At 38.0% G+C, this 20,355-nt stretch overlaps 1 protein-coding gene across 1 annotated transcript in view; it reads right to left on the reverse strand.

The window, feature by feature from the left end:
- PLD5 (phospholipase D family member 5) overlaps positions 1–20,355 on the reverse strand; it is a 181,363-nt gene that overhangs the window by 61,144 nt on the left and 99,864 nt on the right. Inside the window, exon 3 of the mRNA XM_074168561.1 lies at positions 4,784–4,952. Within this exon, the coding sequence (XP_074024662.1) occupies positions 4,784–4,952 (169 nt within the window). The remainder of the gene's footprint in view (positions 1–4,783; positions 4,953–20,355) is intronic.

Consider the following 20,355-nt stretch of genomic DNA (forward strand, 5'->3'; position numbering starts at 1 on the left):
AAATTGATAAAACATTTAAAGCATCTTTAAGTAGTGATGGTTAAGACTAGGAGTGCACTCACCACAAATATGTGTGGTTATACAGGTATACAAAAAACACCATCTGGTGCCAGAAGTGGAAAGAATTCCCTCAAACTCATCTCTTGCTGCATCATTCCTCAGCAGGCATTCATATGCTCACCAAGGCTTAGTCCAGACACTCTAAACAATTATGAAAAATTCACAACTTGTTTTTAAAAATCTGTATGTACTATAGTAAAGCAGGGTACTAGAAATTCTTCCTTCATTGCTAAAGAACCCAGTCTTCTTCTCGATTAGTATTAATTTGGAACTCAGTTTCTATACTTTCTGACAGGTTTACTTGCAATTTTACTGTTTTGTTCTGTAAAAAGGAAAAGACAGGACAGAAGGTCTGAAGAGTTTTGTCACTGCTGTCAGCACATTTGAAATGCTTCTGTTGAATACAAACCCTCATGCTGTCATTCAGACCGCATTCCCTCTGCGAAACAATACCAGGCTGCTGCGCGACTACGTGACAGCGATCAGAATCATCTCTATATACTCAGCTTCTGAGGACTGAGAAACAGCAGCAGCCAAGTGCTATGAGACTGCAGAGTGCTACCTTATCCCATATCTGAATTTTAACAAACAATACCACTAGAAACCTGCCTATCTTGATAAAACATTCTCTTACACTTTTCACTGGGCTGTTTCAAAAATCCTACTGAAAGTGGCAAAATAGGATGTAAAAAGTATATATCACTTGAATAAACTGACATTCTCATGGTAACTTTAAACTACCGTATATCTGAAACATCAATCCTAACTGTACCTGCCACACCTATCTGGTGAATTTTTAAAAAGCCAACATTATCAGTACCAAAAGTACTGAAATTTCCCCCAAAGCAATTTCTTAGCAGTCACTAGGCAGACTGATTCTAGCCTGGCTGATTTCCCTTGCCTGCTGTTGTCTTTATCAGCATGCATTCCTCATTAAAAACAAAATAGGGGAGGTATGAACACAAAAATTCTGTATTTACTGAAGTACTCTAAAATGGAAATAGCATGCTCTTCAGTAACTTAGATGCCTGCAGTTAGACAACTCTTATCTTTTTCTTTCCACAGAAATAAAACAGGTTACTTCCAGAGTTTTCTTCTAGATTTTTTCTGTATAATTTTAATAATATTTTTTAAAATTGTCCTATGATCAAGCCTTTGAGTGTAAGGCTATAAAACATCACTAAAAATCATATCATGCTGGCAGAAACCAATAGAGTAAATAAATTAAGAAACCTTAAATTTAATTTCTGCCATTTAATGCAGAACCAAGAAACTCAAGTGCTCTCCTCAAATTCTTCTAGCAAAATAACAAATGAAAAGGGAGGAATATCAATTTTTTGAATTTCAGTCAGAGTTAAAAATTGCTTTCACTTTAAAAATGCTCTTTTTTTATTTCTTCTCTATGCCTCAGTCTGTACTACCTGCATGGGGGAAATGCCACCACCTGAAGAGATGTTTGTGTAAAGATGTGCTTGATTATGACGATTTCTGTGTTGTAACTGAGGCAATACAAACAAACCATGATGGCATTACTTCTTATTTGTTAAGCTTAAGATGAAATTTGTGAGGAAGGACTTGCTGGAACCATGAAAGGTTACTCTAAATTAGAGTTTCTAAACATGAGATGAGCCAGAAGAAATGAATTGTGAAAATAATGAAACTGGCACGATCTTATGTTCACTCCTCCCTTCACTGCAAATGAATTAAAAACTATCTTCAAAAATTCTGTTTCCGTTGTCCTCTGATGTCTCTAAACATCGGATTGCCACAGGAGAAGTCACACATTAACATTCCGCAAAAATCTCAAAGCCTCTGTATGACAACTACCCTGCCATCTTGAAAATGCACACAAATGACATCACTAAGTTGCCAAAACATGTGGTTTTCTTTTGGATGAGAAAAACAGGTGCAGAAAGCCTACTCAGTATTTTACCAAACAAATATTTGTTTATTTGACCACCTAAGCTGTGGAAGTACATGCACCATTGTAGCATCATGTATTTGCATTTGAAGACTCCAATTTAAGAAGACTCATGAACTCAGGCAGCTGAGCAAAGCACTGGTGACCAGAACAGCCCAGTCAGCAGTGACTGTTTGTTTAGATTTATAACAACAAAACACGGACAAGCAACTGTCAAGGACACTAGGTAACACACCACAAAACAAAAATGAAGAAAAATACAGCAGGAAATCCTGCAGTTTTATATACGCACATGCACATATCTCTATATATATGTCCAATATACATTTGGACAAAATGGATAATAAGTTTACATATGGATGATATGTATATTGGATATATATATGTATGTGTGTATATAAAATTGCAGAATTTCCTGCTGTATTTTTCTTCGATATGTATAATGGACATATGTGTGTGTATATATATGTATGCATGTGTGTATGTAACTATGTAAGCACATATACAAAGAACATAGTTAAACCTCGTAACTAATTAAGAAAAAGCAGTCTAGCCTACTCAGATTTTCTCCTTCAAAAATCCATGTCTGTTGAAGTGCTCTTGTAGAGAACCTTGCTTTGCAATATGCCTTGAATATTCATAAAATGGAAATTGCTAGTTATAGAGCAGGATATGGGTCCGTATGGAAAATGGTTATATCCTTATTTTCTGATATAACAAGACTCATTCAAGGAACAACTAGAACTTACTCACTAAGCACCAAACTACCTGGAAGTTTTACATCTCACCCCCTTACCTTTCATAAATGTTTCTGCTATTTGGGGGCAAATATCCCAGAACTCAAATTGTAAAGACTTGAGGACATTCGACTTATACTTCAGAAAATTACTGGATTACAATTATTGAAGCTCTTCTGAAATTTCACTTTCATTTTACAAGTGGAGAAAGCAGATGTAACGATACAAGTTTTCTCCCCTCCCTTTCACACACTAAGCTTTGTGTACATTCTCTGCGGCAGCAATTTGCTAAGAAACACTGTGTCTTGGCAATTTCTTTAGCAATTAGACTGGCCAATAACAGTATAGTGTTTTAGGATGAATAGACAAACTTGACAGAAAGATCTATCAGCTGTTCAGCCCACACTGCTGTACAAATGAGGAAATGACTGGAATATTAATTGCCTTTAAACAGAAGTAATTACTCACTTTTGTAAGACTACTAGCAGGCAGAAATAGATAACTAGAATAGAATATTATGAGAAATGTTTCATTTTTCTGGCTTTAACAGTGCATTTGAGGATGAAAGAGCAAATCCAGATCTTCCATGTCTCTTCTTCCTTTCCCTGCTCTGAAATTTGGCAATATCTTACAGTTTTTACTTTGCATGAGAATGGATTTGATGCTTAACTACTGAAATCCCAATTTTCAGTTTGCTATTTTTGTCCTCTGTTTGGGATTCGTTAGGCTCCGCTAGTTTTGAAGCAAATGACATGTTGAATTTTTTTCAGACAAAACATTTTTAAAAGATTCATGCACATACCAACTCATGCACAACCTAAAAACATCTAAGGCACTATCTCTTTGAATTCATCTGCTTGAATGACAGTATATGGATTTGAAGTTTCTTAAGCAATAAATTTAAATAAAGCTTAGCTGCATAATTACATTGTGAAAAATCTCAATATTTTGATACTCAGATTTATTCATAAACTATTTATAAGCATTCTAATAGGAAGATTTTGCAGTACATTTTCCATTTGGCTGCTCAACCTCAGATTTTCACTCTTTTAAATGGACACGCAGTAGATTTATTGTGAAGAATAGTTAATGTATGCCTTTCAACTAGGCTACAGCCTCTTTCAAAAGAAGTAGAATCCAGTTCATGACTTGAAAACACAGGCTATTTGCACTATGATCTTTAGTTGTTCAGAATACCAGTCTTTGCCTTATCATCTAGCAAAAGGCATTTTTTTACTGCACAGTATCAACAGAACTAGAGAGGAAAGCGAAGACTTTATGACATAGTATAACAGAGTTGATTCCTCGCAGTTACTTGGGCTGTATTTTAACCCCATTTCATGTCAGCTGAGCAGTTTCTTTCAGTAAAGAATCCGTTTGGTGGAAAAGAGGAGGCACACTCAGCCTATCAATTCTTTGACATCTTAGTTTCACTTGTGATACTAAGTGGAAACCTGCCCTTACCATATTTCTAAGAGGATTGCTCTCAAGAATTACGTGTTTGTTGGCACAGCAACATTGTAATGCATGTCTGCCTCATTCACTATGATTTCTGATTTTTCCTATTGCTCTTAATTGCAGAAGTCTTGAACACTGCTGCCTTCCAAGACTCATTTTGAAAAGGTATAAGAAATCATCTCATACATTGTTCTTTATAAGTGTAATTCTATACATCTATTTGGCTGCAGAATTATTCCACATGCTTGCTCTTTTCCTTCACCAGTTGCACCAAATTGGAAATATCCACAAATTTAAACACTTATTTTCTAATTATGGGTGTGTTAATATAGGTACAATTTTGCAGGTTTCTTAAGATTACATGATGACATCCTTTCCTAAGATGGAAGTGATATGAATATGTGCTGGATGTCTTATCTGGTCCAAGCGTGCCTCCACTCTCAGAAAACTATTGTATTGGCAAGGAAAATCCCCATATGAAAATGGTTTTAAGACTACTCAAACAAATAGGTCTGCTACAGGGAAGGACTGTATTTCTAAAAAAATAGTAGTGAAACAACAAGAACAGGTTGTTAAAGTCCCACCCTTTTCTTAGACTAGAACATACCTGGCATGCTGATGGATGACTGTGATTGAGGTCCCACTGGGAAGATACTATGTCAACAGACTTTTCAGCCATATTAAGCAAATTCATCCAGCCTTGGAAAAGAGACAAATGGGATGGTGCACTGTCTGAATAGTTGATCCCTTCAGGAATATTTTCCACAAGAGCAACCCTGAGAATAGATAAGGAAAAAATAACCACTTAACAAAAGCATTTTTCTTTATTAAAAAGTTCCAAATCATAAAGAATGTCAGGTTTTGGGCCTGTGGTTCAACATCTGCTCCCAGAGGCTCTCAGCAGTGTGCCACCCTGCAAGTTGCTCTGAAGTTGCTGGCTGTCATGCTCCACACTTCTCAAAACAATAAAGTGCGGAAATGACCTACTGTTAATGTAGCAAAGCCAATTAAGCTTTTGAAGCTCTGCAAAATTAGCTTAAACTTGAAAAGGCTTACTTCTTGTAACAGTCAGTGGGAATCACTCCTTAAGGTGAGGATGGGAAGAATGAAATAATCTCTTCTCGCTTTGCCACTCTCATCTTTGCATTTAATTTCTTCTCTCTAAGCAATGTGGCACCACGTATACTCCCTAGCATTCTCTTAGGTCTGCTTTTACAGCTGACATTTTATTACATTGCAGTCTCTGTATAAGAACTCTCCCTTTTCAACAGCTCTAAGCTACCTAATTTTTCTGCTTTTGTTTAACTGGCATCCAGTGGCTAAGAAAAGAATTATGCCCTTTTAATTTCCTGTTCTTTTTGGAAGGCTCCTTGATCTTATTGTCTATATTATTCAAAACACTTGCAAATTGCATTACATATATTCACATGGATCCAAGAAGCTAAACAAACATTGTATTATACTGACAGCTCAAAATATGCTCCTCTGCTTCATGGAAATGATGTGTTCCATTTAGCATACTGCCTCACTGCTAGATTTCCTTAAATTGCATCAGGTAAAGCTCCTCTCTACACTCAATAAAGGAATCTTACTGTGAGGGTGGTGAAGCACTGGAACAGGTTGCCCAAGGAAGTTGTGGATGCCCCATCCCTGGAAGTGTTTAAGGCCAGGCTGGATGGGGCTTTGAGCAACCTGCTCTAGTGGAGGTGTCCCTGCCCACGGCAGGGGGGTTGGAACTCGATGATCTTTAAGGTTCCTTCCAACTCTAACCATTCTATGATCTTAAAAATAAAGGCAAGTCAAACAAGTTTCCCAAAAACAGATGAATTATTCCACTTATCCAAATGACACTTCTATAAGTGCCCCCAACATCTGCCAATTTTACTGTGAATCATACAGCTGTAGTAGGGATTTAGAGACTACTCACTTTCATTGTATCGAAGTACATCCAGTATTTCCAGACTGTTTCTGTACTTATTAATAACATTATTCCCTAAAATCTGTCAGAAAACATATATATCACTAAGCTACAATTACTGATGACGTTCTCCACAACATACTTCGAACACTATTCTATTGATTAACGTTAAATTTAATTGCATTACAATAACAGAGTTGTAACACCAGTGAATTAACTGCAAAAGGTTAAAAACACAACTTGATCTTTTTAATGTCTTCAAAGTATACTTTATTCTAAAACATTCTACCTACCTTGTTTACAAACTGCTCAAAATAACTAGTGCCCTAAAAATTCAGTGCCCTTATTAACCTATTAGCAATGCCATACTTTTAAAAAGAAACTATTTTATTCTAACACTCAAGTGTTTATACTTATTTCTGCTGCATCTAATCCTTGTACAGAACTTAATAAAACTTCTGTTACATCCCTTGAAAGACAGGTTAGTTCTTTTTCAATAGTGAATGTTACCAATCCTATCTTAGCAATGTCCATGTTCCCAGAGCTGTTTTATGGAAAGCTGTAGGATGGCCACCTTCAAAGAGCAAGAAATTGAAGCACAGAAGATAAAGTGATCTCTACAGGGACATTAAAAAAAAACCAATCAACAATCCAGTGGTAAAGATGAGAAATGAATACACATCTTTCTGGCCTCTTCCATCCGTTACCCAATCACACAGGATTGTGTGTAACTCTCTCAACAGGAGAGAGTTATTTTGAATATTCTCCAAAGACATTCTTCATATCATATTCAAAAAATAATCTACTAAATGCGGTCATGATTTAGCTAGAATTTGAAAGTTAGTATCACTCCCTTAACACTTGGTTAAATTTTGGTGAGACCAAAATTTCTCAACGTTAGAATATTGCCTGACATAGACAGTGTTTTCTGGTTGAACCTATGCAAATGAATATACAGGAGCCCACAAAATAGCTCATAGGATTGAATCTGTCATGGCCACACCCAGTGGCTGGTTGTGGTGTTTCCCATGGGCTGCACTAAACTGCTGTCTCCCTGGAAAGCATTTACTTAATTTCTATTCTTCCAATCTTTGTCTTTGGCAAGTAAAACCTGCTAAAAACGTAACTCTGTCACAAAGTCATGAAGGGCTGAGATGATCTGGAAATCATGTAGATCCCTTGTCAAAGCAGGTCAGTCAGGATGTTGTTCATGCAGGTTTTGAATATCTCCAATATCTCCAAGCCCAAGAAGCTTAACATGTTATATTTGAGATTAGGGCCCTGGCCCAGCCCAACACATACATGCTTGTTTCTGATGTAATTATATAGGTCCGAGCTACAGGAAAATGCTGTATCTATATTTTATAAACGCAGATTCCAGAAGTTGCTGGAAGCTATATCTTAAAGTGTAATGCAGGAAGAGCTGTGGATGTGGGTCTACCTATAGATACATTTGGGTACAGATACCATCAAGATATGCAAAAAAGCTGGGCTCTTCCTCCTGTTCCACAGGTTAAAATAATTTACTTATTCAAAGAAAGTAGCAAGGCAAATTTGCTGGACAAAATGAAACTCATCTCCCTCTTAAAAGGGCCCTTGTCAGAGGCAAGGTGGCTCGTGGTAAGGAAGTTTGTCCTGACTATTGGGCTGAATTTGCTCTTCACCTTTCAATCTGTACACCATTGGCAGGCTACAGCACTAGCTCTAAACAAGGAATGTGACTACACAGCTCCTGCCATTTTATAATTTGGGTTTGATTATGTAATAGAAGCCAAATCAATCCAGTTAGCAAAACTGTTATACAAACAGATATTATCTGTTAATATATTTCCTAGTCTTTTGTTTAACCAAATAGTAAGTACTTTGTGTTCTTTAGCAGACAAAGACATTTCATCTAGCTAGGGCACTAGTTAAAGTGTTGTTTTCAGAGTTTAGATTTCCCTTCAATAATGAACTGATTCTGCCAAGCCCCCCCCGCATATATTCCCCTACCCACTCAAAAACTCCGCACCAAGCTCAGAAGTTAAAAAAAAGTCAATCACCAAGTTTCTAAACTAAGTGATTTTTGCCTTCATAATCTTCCCTTTTCCTTTGGCACAACAGCAAGAATAGTTTTGTTAAACCTTCTGTGCAAAAGTTTGAGTTTGTAAGCTCCAATTTCCATTGGTAAAAGCTAAATTTAGCTCTCATTTTTGTTCCAATGTGACCCACAAAGAGGTTTTTTAAAATAAGGCATAACAAAAACTTCCAGGAGAAAAGGTCATTCACAGACCTTAAGAAAGATGAGACATGGTGACATAATTTATTCTGCAAAAATGACATATTAACAAAGCAAAACAGAACAAATGTAACATAGTGATTAAAACAGACTTTTCCTATGCTCAAAATCATTACCAGATAACCTTAAACCAGTTGGATGAGATGTCCTTCCCTTCCCTGATTTCCCGGTGCTCTAAGTATTTCATCTGGTTAATGCCAACATAGGCTAGCCTCTTCAGCTATATAGTTAAATATTCTCAAACCTACCTCACACAGACTGAGAAACCTAAAAGTAATGTTATATGATTTCTATAAAGTTACAGAGAGAGAAAAGGGTCAGAGCTGAGATTCAAGCTCCTCTAAGCTAACAGAAATGTGATAAGCAGTATAATGGTATTCAATGCCTACCAAATAATAGACCTTGACCTCAATAATAAGACTCTTCTGACCTCAGCTACATGACTTGCATTTAGCAATTGCAAGTGAATTCTGTCCCAGGCTAAGGATTCTTCTTCATCTTTGACAGTTTTTTGGTCAGAAAGTGACAAGGTGTGTTTCTGACCTCACACCAGTTTTTTTCCCTCTGAAGGAAACAGAGTTACTCTTAGTTTAGCATCTGGGTTAATTAGACAAGAAAGAGGGCGAGGGCAGTGAAAACAGGCAGAGGCTATATGTCTGTATCTTGAATAAACTTGGGGTTATTGGCAAAAATGTATAGCTTTGTCTGTTGAAAAGTTTAGCTGCAATGATTACACAAGTATAAAATGAAAGTTTTTTTGATAGTTCAAACTTCACGCCATATTAAAATAATAAGCTATAGAACATTACTCACTCCAGTTTGTCTCAATCCAGAGTCATACACTAAATAAAACCCAGGTCATATGCACTTGATTGTCTCTACAACATCTGAATTTACTCACCATTAAAGGGAAGAAATGTAATAAGAAAACACTGCAACGATTTGTATGAGAAAATCAAGAAATGAAAGATGAGCAAAGGCTATCTTTGTCATAAGGCTGCTGTATTTCAGACACAGGAGAGAAAAAAAGAAAAAAGAGAAAAGTGGACTGGGAAAGGTGCATGAGTCCGGTTCCTACACCAGGGTCCTAGTTAAAGATACCCTCTTGTGACCCCTCTCTCTTTCTTAATCCAGAAGCCCTGGAACCATCAACCCCTGCCCTGAAGAACCACAGCTCCTCACTGAGTTCCAGCTCCTCCTTTGTCCTATTAAGACCTTAGTCTTAATATCCATTCAAAACCTACCATCTTTCTCAGACCAGTGCTTTCAGTTGAGGCTTTCACCACATCACCTTCTACATCATGTCACTTCTACCACTCCTTTTTCCTCAAATCTACTCATTATCTGTCATGCTGGCTAAGACCATCTTCTCTTTAGCTCCTCAACAGAGCCACAGCTCCAGCTCTTGTTTGTGAAAGGGATTAAGAAATATGCCTCTAGACAGGGTATAATTACTATCTCAAAAACACACAGAACAAACCCTCTTTTCTGGATTCAGAGAAGTGTCCTAAAAAAAGAGAATGTGCAGCACAATTTAGCAGTATATTTGGGTATTCCCCTTGCAGTCAGTGGTAAGGATTTGAGAGATCAAGTGCTACAATTTTATTTGAGATCAGACTCCAGAGCATAAAGGCATGCAGTGTATTTGGATAATGACATGGTATATCCAGTAAAGGAAAAGGTAAACTGTAATATTTAGTCTGTAATTAATTGCATCCAATTCTTCCAGTATGAGAAGTTATCAAATCTGCTAGCTATCATATACTTATGCTGCTGATTTCAATTTTAAATAAAATGTTTGACCCATTAAAGTAAATTCATAACAGAACACAATGGTTAAAAGTGAAATGGAGAACCGATGAGACTGAATTTAAAATGGACTGTGAACTCAAACTAAGTACACAAAAGCAGCCAAATTATTAGCATCTAATTGAGAATACCACAAGCTCTGTAACAATCCTCTAACACTGACAATCTCAGCTAGTGAGGCATGTGTATATGCATTTGTATATGTGCATGCGCCTGAGTATATGCACACTACAAAAGCTCTTTGCTGACATTTGCAATTCTGCTTTTTGAATTTTGGTCATGAAGACTTTGATCTCCAGAGACAAAATCTTGGGAAGCTGAAAGACTATGCTTTGAATTAGGTCTGCGGCGAACACAGGTAAATTCAGATTTATGGTATTATTTTTCCGTAGATGTGCAGCATTGGGGTCCAGGTACAGAGCTTTATCTGAACATTTCTGACTATGTGATAGAGCAAACTAGTGTGATGTTTAAACTGAAAAGCTGCTTCCAGTGCCTCCCTGACAAAAATGTATTTTCAACATGATTCCACACACTCAATGATAAAACACTACAATGAGCATATTAACACTTATTATTTTAAGAAATAATGCTGGAATTTTAGAGACACATAGCACCAGTCTCTGTTTTGAAGGAAGATTATTCATGTCTTTATTGTCTTCATATTCAGAATCTGGTAACCAGTCACAAGATACGAGGGCAAAAAGGTAAAAACCTGTTGCAAAGGAAGTTCAGCTAGATGGTCTGAAACAGTTTTCCTAACTTCCCTGTCCCTGGACATGGGAACTGCAACCTAGTGGGATAAAAGGGGAGTGGTTTAACAGGGTTGATGGTGTGCATGTAAAGGGGACTACTAGACTGTTGTTTTGGAGTATATAATGAAGTAGAGCTATGGGTATGGGGTGCAGCAAAGCAGCGTTCCTTCTAGCCATGCTGCCTCAAGCCAAGGGGGCACATACTGGTCCTGCACTTCTGGTCTTCATCACAGCAGTCAGTCAGTGGCTCTGCAGTCACACTCCTGGTCTGTCCACCTGGGCACTCGGACACAAGAAAAGGCCATGGCATTTTACATGACAAATGCAAGTCATGCAGATAATTTGCTAAGTACAATGTAGCTAGAGCTGGTTAAGCTGCACTGCACCTACTGCAAACACTTTGGCAGATCTCCTAACCAGTGGCCTAAATTCTGTGAATACCATCTGTGACTGGACTCAGAAGACACAGGCCCCTTCAGCCAAGTGGGTGGCCTGATCTTATTTAACATGCAGCTGCAGGAGGTGGCTGTGGCACAACAGTGGGAATAAACAGCCCGGCCCACTTCAAGTGTCCACAGAACTCCAGCCTTAAGCACTTCAGCTAATACCTAAAATTAGAAGTTGCCTTTCAGCTTTTCCCTTCTGTGACTGCCCCTTCTTTACACTTTGTTTCCCTTCAATTTTTCTTATCAGTCCACAGAAGCAGTGGAAGTATGCTAACTATATACCAACACATATTTTAAATTCTCACCACTTAGGCCTTTTTAATATTTTCCATAATCAACTTGGAGATCACTTTGTTATTGCTATTCCCACATAACTGCTTTTGTGCTCACTCATCAGGATGTTCGCAAGCCAAATATAATGTGTAGACATGCACAATGTATCCATCAAGCTTGGCAGATTTTACGTGCCAGATTCTTGGTTGGTAGAATAAAAAAAAAAATAAGAGTTTCAGTCAGCAGTTATGTCAGTGGAACAATATTCCTTTTTACCAGTTGAAGATTAGACTCAATTCTCTAGGCCTATAGAATAAACAACCAGAAGCACTACAGGAATACTGCTTCTCTCTGGACTGCCTCATGGATTGTTATGTAAGAAAAAGATGATTCCCTCCCTCTCATACCATCACCTTCAGAGAGAACATACCAGCAATAAAATCCTAGTTTCAACTTCCCTCAAGTGACAAACAACACAATATTTGTGTTGTAACATACCATAGACAGAGTTTTCAAAAGAAGGACCCGCTATACAAAAACACAAGTCACCTAAGGTTTAAATCCGTTAATGATTTCTAATTAAATGTATTTTAAGTGACAGAATGAAAATTACACAGTTATATTTCAGATGCAACTTTCAGTTCTCAAAGGCAAAACTGCATCCAAAACAGGGAAAGAACTGACCAGATGTTTTACAAAGTCACTTCAACCTACTGGGGACAGTATTTCCCTTGTGCCAAAGCAAGTCTGAACCTTAGTCAGAAATTCAATCTAGCCTGCCATGCCCATTTAAATACTGGAACTAAGATAGCAGTCATATGCAGTATCAAATGAAAAAGGAGCACAGACATGGGGAGGAAAGAAAAACACAAGAAAGAATAAACAGCAAACATTAAAGATCTTCATTTGTTTGTACTGACATGACTGATATTTGCTTCAGTTCAAAAAAACATATAAATAAAGTGCAACTTAGCATCGAGCCTTTAAGTAGCCTTATTGATTTTCTTAGGACTTCTTATATGCTAGATGCAGACTTAGGCGTTTTCTTGAATTATGCAGGTCAGCCCAGCTCAATACTGATCTTTTTCCCTCCACTATTACATATCCAGGCTCATACCAAAATAATCCTTATCAACAGACCCTTGCTCCATAAATAGGATGCTGAAATGAAGGTTGTTGGTTCCATTGTATAAAACTATATAGCATCATTAACACTCAATAACAAATCCCTCATAAAGGAAAAAAAAAAAATTTAGAATGCAATTGAAGGGGACATACAAAATATGTGTAAAGACCCTTCTGGATAAAAAAAATAACACGTGGTTTTGCTTCAGGTTTCTAGCTCTGTTATGTTAAGCCTGAACCACAACATTAGCACATGTGGTGAAAAATACCTAGATAACTTAGGTATTTTCAAATTATTTCAAAGGCAAATTAATATAATTGATTATTAAACTCCAGTCACAAGTAAGCAAAATAAAGCTGAGAACTAGCAGTCACTAACAGGTACCATGAGCTGAGACCTTGAAATCTCTCTCTAGCAGATAGAATTAACATCATAAGAATGCAATGGACCAAACAAATCTTTAATTTGCTGAATTGACTTTAATTGACTGTTAATTTACTGAGTAGATAGGATGTGGAGTTTGATCCTCTAGACTCCAATCTGGCACTTCTCAGCAATTCAGCAAAGAAGATACTTCACAGGTCCTGAACATACAAACCTAATTCTTCCAGAATTAAATGTAAACAATGAGTGTAAACAAAATGAAAACATTTTACTGTAACTTTCTGCTTCACAGTCCTACGATAAAGCCCAGTATAGTCACAATTCCTAATTGCTCAGAAAATTTTTCCTCTTTTATATACCTTCTGCATCCATTTATATACATACAGACCAAACAGATAAAAACCTAGTATGTCAGAACAGATAAATGTTTTACGGAATAATTATTGGAATAATTTTAAATATCTCATGCTTTCTGATTGGGACAAGAAGTTTATCAACACTAGCTAAGGAAAAACACAGTATCAAGCTGAGCAGCCAAGCCATCAAGCAAGAAATGAGTATGCTTACATTTAATAAAGGCAAGTGTAAAAACTTAATAAAATTAAAATCTATATGACTGTCCCGGTTTGAAGTAAAACCGAACCAATTTTCTGTTCTGTAACTTTACATCCTAGCTAGGCCTCCTCTAACTCTCTGAAATTAACGGCATATTGTGGAGAAAACTGCTCGTTCTCAGAGTGATAAGCCCAATGTTTGTGCTCCATGCCAAGGAATGGTATGCAGGGAGGCCCTTGCTTATACTTATTGCTATAACAACCAAGGTCAGCCAATTTCGTTATTTGCCCCCTTAGAGGGTCGGAAACGGAAAAAACGTAGAGGGGTCACATCAGTGGGGAGGAGTGGACAGGAGAGGTGACCCAAACCTGACCAAATGGGGTATTCCATCCCATCTGCCCCATGCTCAGTATAAAGGCTGAGGGATCAAAGGGTCAGCCCCTTCCTGCGATGGCCGACGTCCAGAGAGGACTCTGTCTGTTCATCTGCCTTTGATCCCGATCCGTGTGTTCCTGACTCCAGAGCTGGAATCCAGTTCCCATTTGTCACTGAGTCCAGTCTGGGACTTCCCCAGTGCCTGCCGGTGATGTGACTGTCATCCTGGGAGCTTGATACGGTTTTGTATATATTGTATCTATTTCATTATTTTCTTCTTTATTTTTATTTTAATATTAATTTTTCATTAAAGTAGTTTAGTTCATTCTAAACTTCTGAATCTCCTTATCTCTTTCTCCTCCTCTCTCCTCTTTTAGGGGGGGGAAAGGAGGGGGAAGGGCCATCTGCCGGTCCGGTTTTGGTAAATTCAGCCAAAACCACGACAATGACAGAGGTTTTATGCTACTCATAATTTAAATTTTATATACGAATTTGGCCCATGAAGAGAAAAGAACCCAACTTATTACCAGAAATTAACAGTAGATTAACCACAGACTTAATTAAGACTGGTTTGACCAGAAAACCAATACACTACCCCAATGAAAATCCTGTGCTTTATGGTCCCAGCTTTCCCAGCTTCATCCACCACAGTTAATGTCTTACCCCATGAGGAAAGTATTTGCTAAAGGGAAGGGCTGCAACGGTGACACCTACATCTGAGTTCCCAAGAGACAGAACAAAGATTCATTTTAGGAAACATTCAAGTGTCTTATTTAATCATTTCACTTCAGGTGAAAACTGCAAGAATCTAAATCCAGCCAGCGTCAGCAGCTCTTGAAGTCCCCCTAAGTTGTCTAAATAGTAATTAGAACTGAAACATACCATAACTTTCATACTAACTTAAAAGTTCACCACTCAGATAAATACATTTACTATTCAACATAATGCAAAAATGTACCTGGATTGTTTGCTAAGGCCACTAGAGGTGTGAAAAAGACATTATTTGAACCAAATTGCCACAGCAGCCATCTGATCACCCCACATTCTGATGAGAGCTGATATTTCAAAATTCATAATCAATAGAAAAGACATCATACTCCACATTTCTAGATTCTTGCATTTTTTGCTTGCTGTCAGAACTTTGCACCCCTTTTTAATGGGATAATTCCTATATTTTGAGCAGAAACAAATTTCTTAAGGTTCAAATAAATATTATTTCCCTGAACAATCACTTGTTTGAAATACTCAAAACTTGTTCTCAAATGAAACACTGCAGCATTTTCATATCACAGAAAGCGACAATATCTCTAGACACTAATAATCATTCATTTCAGAGTACACTGTAACTGAATTTCATATACAAGAAGGCACAAGAAGACAGAGGTCAAACATTGCAGTGTTCTGCTCATGGCTTTATGCACAACATATATAAGCCTTGGGGATATATGTGAAATCTATTTAATGGACACAGACTAAGAATGGAAATTCCCATCTCTTCCTCTTAGATATTTGGGCTTTCTTAAAGACACTTCCATTAGGCTATTGTTAGGGTATGATGAGCCATGACAGGAAGCTCTAAAATTTGGCTGTGACAGACCTCTGTCCTCATCATATCTAAAATATGCTACAAAACTTTTCAGCACCTTATCACATGCCAGAATAACTTCCTTTTAGACTGGGATTTCACAATAGGGTTTAAAAACAATGGAGGGAAAACAGCTTGCATTGTGATCTTATTAAAAAAATACACTGATGAAGAAGGATGCCATATCAACCTTTGCATACAGCTGAAATTTATTTGGGGTCACAACAGCACTTCAAGAGCTCATATTTGCTCTGCCAAACTTCAGGTAGCATAACAAGTTTCTCCCATCAAAGCTTCTCTATGACTACTACAACTTTGTTCTCTCTTTCCCTTATCTCTCATCATTTTCTTCCCTCTTTTTTTTTTTTCCCCTAGATGCTCAGACACTCATTCTAGCTCATAGTGGAGCACTTTGCAACAAGGAACAAAGAGAGTTTCTCTCATGGTTATCCTTCATTTTGATGATGTTTTTATACAATGAAATTTAAACTTTGCTGGTAAGTGCTCAAAATGCATCATTTTGAATGAACTGTTTTGAAGTTTTCTTTCTCCTTGCTCTTGAGAAAAGAAATGCTAGGAAGAAGCCAGGGAGTGGGGTCAGCACACTCCTTTTGTGGTGTTCATTCGGCTTTCTAGAGACAATAGGCTGACTCCTGCATATTTTCCTGGCATTGTCTGCATCAGAACAGCTTGCTCCAACCATGCGCCATCTTTTTTTTTTTTTTCTTTTCCCCTATCTTTTGCTCTAGTTATTTTCTAATTTGAACTCTTCCATTCCCCTGGCTCTTCCGCCCCCTTGCCTCCCTCTTCCGTGTATTACATCCTAGGTGAAATCTTTTGCTTTTGTTTTGCTCCTTCTAGTTAGTCTTCTCCTCATTGAATCTCTTCCAAACAACTTCATTTGCAGAAAACAGTTTTGCTATTAAATCTACAAGACACAGTTCTGTGCATCCTGTCCTGTTCCTCCACCATGTCCAATTTGCCTAGGCAGAGTGAAAGCTCTTCATTAGTAGGACTCCTTACTCTAACAGTAGTGACAAACACAGTGGGATCCATCTTTGGTAAATTCCTAGGAATTACTGCATTAGGATGTAGCAGCATGGGCATCTGAAAATCTCCACGGACAGTATAGAATATTCAGGGACAGACCTGACAGACCAGACAGTACTGCTGCCCAAATTGTCATCATTCAAACTCTTCACATCAGAGGCATGAGGCAAGTCTAATTTGGTTTGCTGTTTTGGGTGGGGCTTTGTGTTTTGACTTTTTTTGTATGTTTGGTTTTTTGTTTTATTTTTTTAAGGGGGTTTATGGATATCTTGGCAGCTTCCCAATAACAAGAAGCACAGCAGTAACAAGTAAGACTTCCAATTACTATTTCTAGTGATAATTCTTTGAAAGTCTGCTATACCTTACCTTTAGCTGCAGAAAATACAGAAACAGATATATTGATTTTAAAATGAGGTTACCCTACCTATAAGCAGCTTACATGGTAACACAGTAAGCCATGGACAGTGTGTAGGAATCACAGAATGGTTTGGGTTGGAAGGGACCTTAAAGATCATCTAGTTTCAACCATCCTGCCATGGGCAGGGAGACCTTCCACTAGACCAGGTTGCTCAAAGCCCCATCCAGCCTGGCCTTGAACACTTTCAGGGATGGGGCATCCACAACTTCTCTGGGCAACCTGTTCCAGTGCCTCATCACCCCCACAGTAAAGAATTTCTTCCCAATAGCTAATCTAAATGTTCCCTTTTCCAGTTTGTAGCCACTACCCCTCGTCCTATCACTACACTCCCTGATAAAGAGTCCCTCCCCATCTCTCCTGTAGGCCCCCTTTAGGTACTGGAAGGCTGCTATAAGGTCTTCCTGGAGCCTTCTCTTCTCCAAGCTGAACAACCCCAAATCTCTCATCGTGTCTTCATAGGAGAGGTGCTCCAGCTCTCCAATCATCTTTGTGGCCCTCCTCTGGACTGGCTCCCACAGGCCCATGCCCTTCTTATGTTGGGGGCCCCAGAGGTGGATGCGGTATTCCACGTGGGGTTTCACAAGAGCAGATTAGAGGGGTAGAAGCACCTCCCTTGACCTGCTGGATGAGCTTAAGTAGAAGTTCCAAACTCAAATGGAAAAGGTTTCCTGAGTGATCAAGTCCCTGTCCTTGCTACTTCAGGCAATGTTTCATATGCTTTTATTCTTAAATTATCCAGATGAGGAAAAGATATTAGAACAAGGAAGGGTTTTTACCACCACTTGTCATACTGTAATATTTTTTATCTTGCTGCTTTCACAGGCAGAAACCTGCTTCAATTGATATCCTTTTACTTGCTATATTCTTTATCCTCAGTAACCTAGATCCCACCCTGGAATATTTCTCTCCTGTGATATACTTATGGACAACAATAATTTCCCTTTTTAGCTTTCACCCTGCACAGCCAAGTGCCTTTAGTGTCTTTTTTATTAAATAGACTTGTTCATTCCTAGAACCTCCTCCTACTCAGCATGAGTTCAACCTTCTTGATTATTGATGGTCAGTTACACATAGTATTCCAGATTAAAACTCATCAATGTCTTTCAAAATGGCATTAATACTTCCTTTGCACTTCTATTTACATCTTTCCAGATGTAAATAGTACTGCATCTATCTCTAAGGAATACTAGCTTCTTTTATTACAGTTTCCCTGAGGAATTTCTTCCCTTAAACAGTATAAAGATGGAAAATCTAGTTAAATTACAGTTGGACTACTGCTTAGGAGTGACTGAAATCAAACCGTTAACCAAAATGGTACGTATATCCCCATGAGAAAACAAAAGACTTATTTAAGATCCATTATACTCTCACAAATTTGAAAGAGGGTTTTCCCATTCTCAGTCTGAGGAAAAAGCGTCAGATCAGATATTTACTTGTTCAGATTTAATTCTAACGATGTCTGTGGGGAAATGTATCTTTAGGAGGCTCTACAGTCAGTTGTTACTTTAGTAACAAACTTTAAGTCAGAAAATTTACTAAACCAGACCTCTCTCATTCCCTGCTTCTGCAAGACTGCTATAATTTGTGAAGTTCAAAGAGTAATAAAAAAGTGAAAAGATACCAAGACTAAAGGAACAGACCAATTAAAAGCCAGATGACTGCTGAAATGTGTAACAGACATAAGAAAAATCTTTTACAAACCTTTTCTGAAACTGTAACCAACATCTTCCAACAAAACAACCAACAGTTGAGGTAGCTTTATTTCTTTCAAAGCTACGTCTGAGGATGTTTTGTTATTTTTTTCAACTAATCCACAGAGCCTGAGGAGTGATAAACTCCATGAAATATGAAACATGAGAAATGTTGTGAAGCAGAGGACAAAGAGAAAGTGAAAATACAGAAAATCTGCAAAGAGCAATTTTGAGGAATTAGCCCAGTCCCCGATAAAAAATTGTATCGGGATCGGGATCTGCAGAAAAAAAAAAAGAAAAAACATGAAGAAATTCTACTGAAAGACCCAGAATTAACCCTTAACAAAGATATTACAGATTGCCAGAATGAAGAATCACCTATGTCATACTGAATCCTAGGGAAGGCAGACAACCCTCTGAGAAGTGGACATAAAAAGCTCACATAACTATAAGGAAGAACACCACTGCAGAAGGGAATCAGGAGCTCCAATTGGAATTCCAGCAAACAAAACAGCAGTCACATCAAATAATTCAGGTTGGAAGGTCCCCCTGGAGGTCATCTACCCTAGCCTCCTGCTCAAAACAGGACCACTTAGATCAGCTTGCTCAGCACTTTATCTGATAAAGTGTTGAATTTCTCAAAATACAGAGATTACACAACGCTCTCTGGGTGCCTGTTTTGATATTTGACTACTCTCACAATGAAAAAACAAAACAAAACAAAAACCCCAACCCATGTACTTGGAATTTCCTGTGCTGCAATTCATATCTGTTGCCTCTTGTCCTATCATTGTGCACCCTCAAGAAGACTCTGGTTCTGTTGTCTATATAACCACCCATGAGGTAGTTGCAGACAGCACTAAGATCTCTCCTCTTCTCCAGGGTAAACAGTTTTCTCATTCTCTGCTTGTACTTTGTGCACTTGAATCTGCTAACCACTGAAGTGACCCTTCACTAGATATGGTCTAGCGTGTCAGTATCTTTCTAGTATTGGAGGACTCAAAACTGGACACAGTACCCCAAATGTAGTCTCAGAGATGCTGAACAGGTGGGAAGAATGATTTCCCTCAATCTGCTGGCTACATACTTGCTGATAAAGCCCAGCATGCAGTTGTCCTCCTCTGACTCATATTCAAGCTTGTTGTCTTTTAAGAACCTCAGATTCTTTTCTGCAAAGGTGCCTTCTAACCACCTGCACAGGGTTATTCCAACCAAGGTGCAAGGCTTCACATTTGCCCACGTTGAATTGGTACTGATGATCACACCTCTCTGAGCCCAACAGTACAGCTGGTATTTCACTCAGTTCATGCTCTTCCCTGATGAGATAACAATGACATCAACAAAACCATAAGCAGAAGCAAACAGAAGAAACAGCTTTTCAGTAAGTCACAAATGCAAAAGGTTTCATGTCTTTATATAAAGGAAATCAATGTTGTCTGATTATTTATTGCTACCTAACATCAAGTATGGTCCGTCCCAACAACCTTTCAAAATTATTTTGCTATTTACAACTGTA

The sequence above is a fragment of the Numenius arquata genome, chromosome 2 (assembly GCF_964106895.1).
Source record: "Numenius arquata chromosome 2, bNumArq3.hap1.1, whole genome shotgun sequence".
Classification (NCBI taxonomy): domain Eukaryota; kingdom Metazoa; phylum Chordata; class Aves; order Charadriiformes; family Scolopacidae; genus Numenius; species Numenius arquata.